The 5,000-nt window shown below is 33.8% G+C and overlaps 1 protein-coding gene across 1 annotated transcript in view; it reads right to left on the bottom strand.

Moving 5' to 3' along the window:
- LOC137630529 (uncharacterized) overlaps positions 1-5,000 on the bottom strand; it is a 315,029-nt gene that overhangs the window by 64,993 nt on the left and 245,036 nt on the right. The window contains exons 13-15 of the mRNA XM_068362046.1: positions 3,357-3,468; positions 2,327-3,062; positions 1,994-2,017 (exon numbers count right to left, since the gene is read on the bottom strand). Of these exons, the coding sequence (XP_068218147.1) occupies positions 1,994-2,017; positions 2,327-3,062; positions 3,357-3,468 (872 nt within the window). The remainder of the gene's footprint in view (positions 1-1,993; positions 2,018-2,326; positions 3,063-3,356; positions 3,469-5,000) is intronic.

The raw sequence follows: 5,000 nt of genomic DNA, 5'->3' as shown, positions 1-5,000 counted from the left end.
ATTCCCTTTTTATATTAGATAGCCAGATGATGCTTTCTTTATGAATACCAAAGATGGAGAATTTCCTCTTCTATACTAATTTCGTTGGGTTTTTAGTGATTTGTTTGGGTCTATGTTCGTGCATTTTATATATATATGTATATATATATATATATATATATATATATATATATATATATCTATATACATATATATATAATATATATATACATATATATATATATATATATATATATATATATATATATACATATATATATACACATATATTTGCATATATATATGTATATATATACATATATATATGTATATATATATATATATATATATATATATATATATATATATATATATATATATATATATATCAGCAAGAATGTACATGAATCCATGAATATATATGTGCTCCTATGTAATGTATGAAGTTTGGATACAAATGTTTGTTTACTTTTGTGTAGTATATCTTATTGACTATATAAAATATATTTGAAAATATTGATGCTCTTCATATATATTTTTTCGTAAATAAATACGGAATTACTAGAACAAATATATCTACATTACATTATATAACAAGTGAATCTGTTATTATAAATGGAATATTAATACTGTACTAATATGAAACATATATGAAGGAGATATTCATGTGAAAATATTTATCATCAATCATTTGATCAGTATTGCAATATTTCAAGTAATTATAAGAACTCAAATATCGCCTCTCGTCGATTAATATATATGAAACAAAAATTAGCGTTAATATCATTAAAAACTTATCTCTAATATTTAGAAAAAACATGATTTGACAATCATAAAAAGACAGTATCAATATTTGTAAACCCTCTGTCATTCTTTAAAACCCATAATTAACATTCTTAAAAACCCAGTGTTAATATTGGCAAAGAATTGGTGTTAAGATTCCTAAAACCCCAACATTAAAATGAGTAAAGGTTCAACGTTAATTAACATTCGTGAAAACTCATTTTTGATGTTTGAAAAAACCTAATGCTAAAATTAACAAAAAATCAGAATTATTTTTTTGGAAAAGCCCATCGTTGATATACATAAGAATTTCATACATGGCTTATATTTGATGATCTTTAAGATCAAAGAAAAAAGCAACTACCATACAAAGCACTACTGGGTGTATGAACTCATTGCTTGCTAACTGCCAGGAGCATTGCAAAAACCTCTGAAATTAACGAAAGCCACTTTCTTAAAATCATAAAACTTCAACTCTTAAGGTTACGATGCAGCGGTAAGGGATCACTTGAAGAATGAAATAGTTTGTGAGTGCGTGTGTGTGTTATTTCATTGGACTGTTACTCTAAACGTTTCAGAGCATTTTCCCCGAAGTACCTTGAAACCCTCAGTATCAATTTTCATGATTGATAGATAGGCGAAACCAACACATAGTCATATCAAGGATACCAAAATGACATAGAAGTACACATATCTCAGAGCTAGAGAAAATACATTCATCTGGTTGACATACATAATGCATGATCTCCCGAAATCGTCTGGATCTATAATTCTGTACTAATCGTCTTGCATAGTATACGCATTATTGGAAAAAATAAAGCCTCTATCTATAATGCTTGTCATGCATATAATGGTCTTGTCTTAAATGTTTTTTTTTTAATATATAAAAAAGCATATTCTATGTCTCGACTGGACGAATAAGAGTACGAGTATTCTCAAAACAGGCGATTAATGTCATCTATAGCCATTGGCTATGTTGCCATGCTACTAAAATTACTGGATAATTCTCCTAACTCATGCATTAGAAAAAAATATACCAAGTCTCAGTTGTAATCTTGAAAAGCCAAATGAGCAATGAAATGCATTGTTTGCGCTGGCAAGACTCAAAGATCAAATGCATCACATTTCAAATAAATGTCTGTGTTTCTAAAATGTGATATATATAATAATAATAATATTAATAATAATAATAATAATAATAATTTTAAGTAGATGGAAGCTAATTACTTACCCAAAATCTTGCCTGCCTATGCGCCTTGTGTTGTGTGCAAAATGTTTTTATTTAAGATTAGTATAGAATATTTCACAGCAGCTTCACCCAAAACAATAATCAGAAGATAATTATAATTCTTTAAGTATAGAGTCAGGGTTTGCAACGCCTACCCCGGAAAGGTGGCGCCCACATACACCAAGAACGGATCAACCTCATAAGCTGGGTGGCACATGGAATCTATATTGCCTTTTTTTTTTTCTTTTACAGGAAACAAAAGTGAGGATACCTCGGGAAAGGGAGAGATTTTGGATGGAGAAGAGAAAAAAGATCTATCTACACACTAAACTTTACCTCTGAAGAGAGGAGAGGGGAGACTCCGTTAATGGCCCCGGCTGTCCAGGCATCACTCTGGACTTCCCGTCGCTCGTCGTGATGGTGGACTGCTGGAGGAGCGCCGCTGTCGGGAGATTTGAAGTGACGCGGCCCATCAGCTTCCCGGTTAACGTCTGCTGGACGTTCTGCAGCTGTTGCAGCCCTGGCATCGATGCTCCTAGGTCTTTTCTGAGAGGCGTTGGCGACACTTTCCCCTGGCCAAGCAATTGTTGTTGCAAAGACGCTGCCTGGTCTTGCCGTCTCATCTTCTTGAGGTGTTGTGCTTGATGCTGCAACTGCATCTGCTGCAGTTGCAGCTGCTGTGCCGGGGTCATTTGCTGGAACAGCAATTGCTGACCGCCGATCTGCTGAGCTCCGCTAACTACAACGGATGGGTTCTGTAACAACTGTCCGCCAACCATCGTCTGGTGCTGCGCCGTGTTGGCGCCCGAAGGAACATGATTTGCTTGAGTGATCAGCTGGCCCGTGGAGGTCAAAACCTGCTGGCCTATAATCTGACCTTGTTGGTTCACTACTTGACCTTGGGCATTGACCATTGTTCTCTGAGAGTTATTTAACTGAACCTGAGCTTGTGCTTGAGCCTGAGATTGAGACAATTGTTGTTGCTGTTGATGCTGCTGCTGTTGTTGTTGTTGTTGGAGGTTGGCACCAATTTGACCTTTCTGTTCATCCTTAGGGGAATTGCCACCAAGACCTGTGGGTGCAGATTCTCAGTTAGATGGTCTCATTTGTCCCTCATACTTTGATAAGAGAAATAATAAACATATATAAAAATATTAGTAGATATAAGCTAGTGCACAAATTCCTATTCAATTACAAAGTAATATTAATGTTTGTAACTAAGAGGACTGAAATTTTTTTTTGTTATAACATAACGTAGCATACATTAAATGAGAGAGAGAGAGAGAGAGAGAGAGAGAGAGAGAGAGAGAGAGAGAGAGAGAGAGAGAGAGAGAGATATTTTAACAGCTGCCAAAGGGAACCTCACCTAGAGCTCTCGTGAAATCGGACAGCATCCCACTTATGGAACTTTTACTCTGCCCTTGCTGGCCCTGGAGTCCCACTCCCTGCGCCGCCGATACATTTGGTCCTCTGACATCCTGCAGGAGAGACAAGGAGAATCCAAGGATCTATTACTCACCTGGTTTTCATATCAGATCATCATAAGTGTTCATTGTGATTCGTTCAATAGCAAATATGCAGATATTTTTTTTTCTTCTTGCATACCCGATACAAATGCTAGTTTCTAGTGACAAATGAATGTTTCTTAGGAACAAGCGAATAAGAATAGAATGGAAATCCATGCAGAGAAACGGAGAGAATTTCATACAGTGAGTGTGATGTGGTAAAAATGGGTGCCCCTTTAATCAGCTGTGCAAAGGATGTAAGTCAAGAGATGGAAATAAAAACCTCGATACAAGCACTATCATCGCCATACCTACATGGCCAAAAAAATTTTGAGGGGGGGATCTATAGCACTTCTGATAAGATTAAAATAGCATTTTGATATATATAAAAAAATACAAAATACTGTACAATTTGTCAGCCCTTATAGCAACTTGACACCAAACATAGCTGTGTGTGCATGAATGCCAAATCAAAAGATTATTTCTGATTTCGAAAAGTGAACAGGCGAGACTGACATGCAACTCTAGATTCTCTTTCAGCTATCGGACCAAGACCAAGGAGCACATTATGTTTTTATTAATAAATTTGTATTCATTAAAACACACAATTTTTCGTGTATTTATGATAGTTAAAACAACCCACAATGTATGAAAATTGAAATTTATTTAGCTTTCGAAGGGACCATGCCCCCTTTTTTTTCCCTGAAGTGGAAGGGAGATGGTTCCTTCGAAAGCTAAATAAAGTTGTATTTTTAATTTGTGAGTTGTGTAGTAAGCTATGCTCGTGTTGGTGACGTGTTCGAGACTTAATATACGTGGCTTCTTGAATGAAAATGTAATCATTCCATGAAGTAGACAAGTCATAATCTTTCCTTTACCCTATAGATGATAAACTTTAGGTAAAATTCAAACACGAGTTATAACTAAAATAAAACTATATGATGATATGAACGGGAATAGGCTTTTCGATAGAAGCACAGAATTTTTTTTTTTTTTTTTTTTTTTTTTTTTTTTTTTTTTTAGGAAGAACCAAAATTGCCTTACATGAATATGTAAGACGCAATATCTAATACATCAAATGACATTCTAATCTGAACGAAGGAACAGAACTTGACTCATCAATACCAAAGCCTTTGTCATCTCATTTTCATGTTTTCGGAGTATATATCTTTAATAAGAAATTAATGATTGTTCTTCAAAGATACCCTTAAAGGTATAGGAATATTCTATTAAGCGATTGAATTCCATCAATACAGAAACAGCTAGATAAAATTTATTCTTAACTTCTAATTGCTCATTTGTATTAAAACGGAGAGGGAGACCTATTTGCAAAAGCCCTAATATTACATTCATTTTCGAAATGCTGATGAACTTATAAAGGTTTATGACTGCAAATAATTACAATATATATATATATATATATATATATATATATATATATATATATATATATATATAGATAGATATATATACAGTATATATATATGCAGTATATATATATATAT

The sequence above is a fragment of the Palaemon carinicauda genome, chromosome 38 (genome assembly GCF_036898095.1).
Source record: "Palaemon carinicauda isolate YSFRI2023 chromosome 38, ASM3689809v2, whole genome shotgun sequence".
Taxonomy (NCBI): domain Eukaryota; kingdom Metazoa; phylum Arthropoda; class Malacostraca; order Decapoda; family Palaemonidae; genus Palaemon; species Palaemon carinicauda.
Note: the sequence above shows the minus strand (reverse complement) of the source record. Positions and strands in the feature narration are given on the sequence as shown.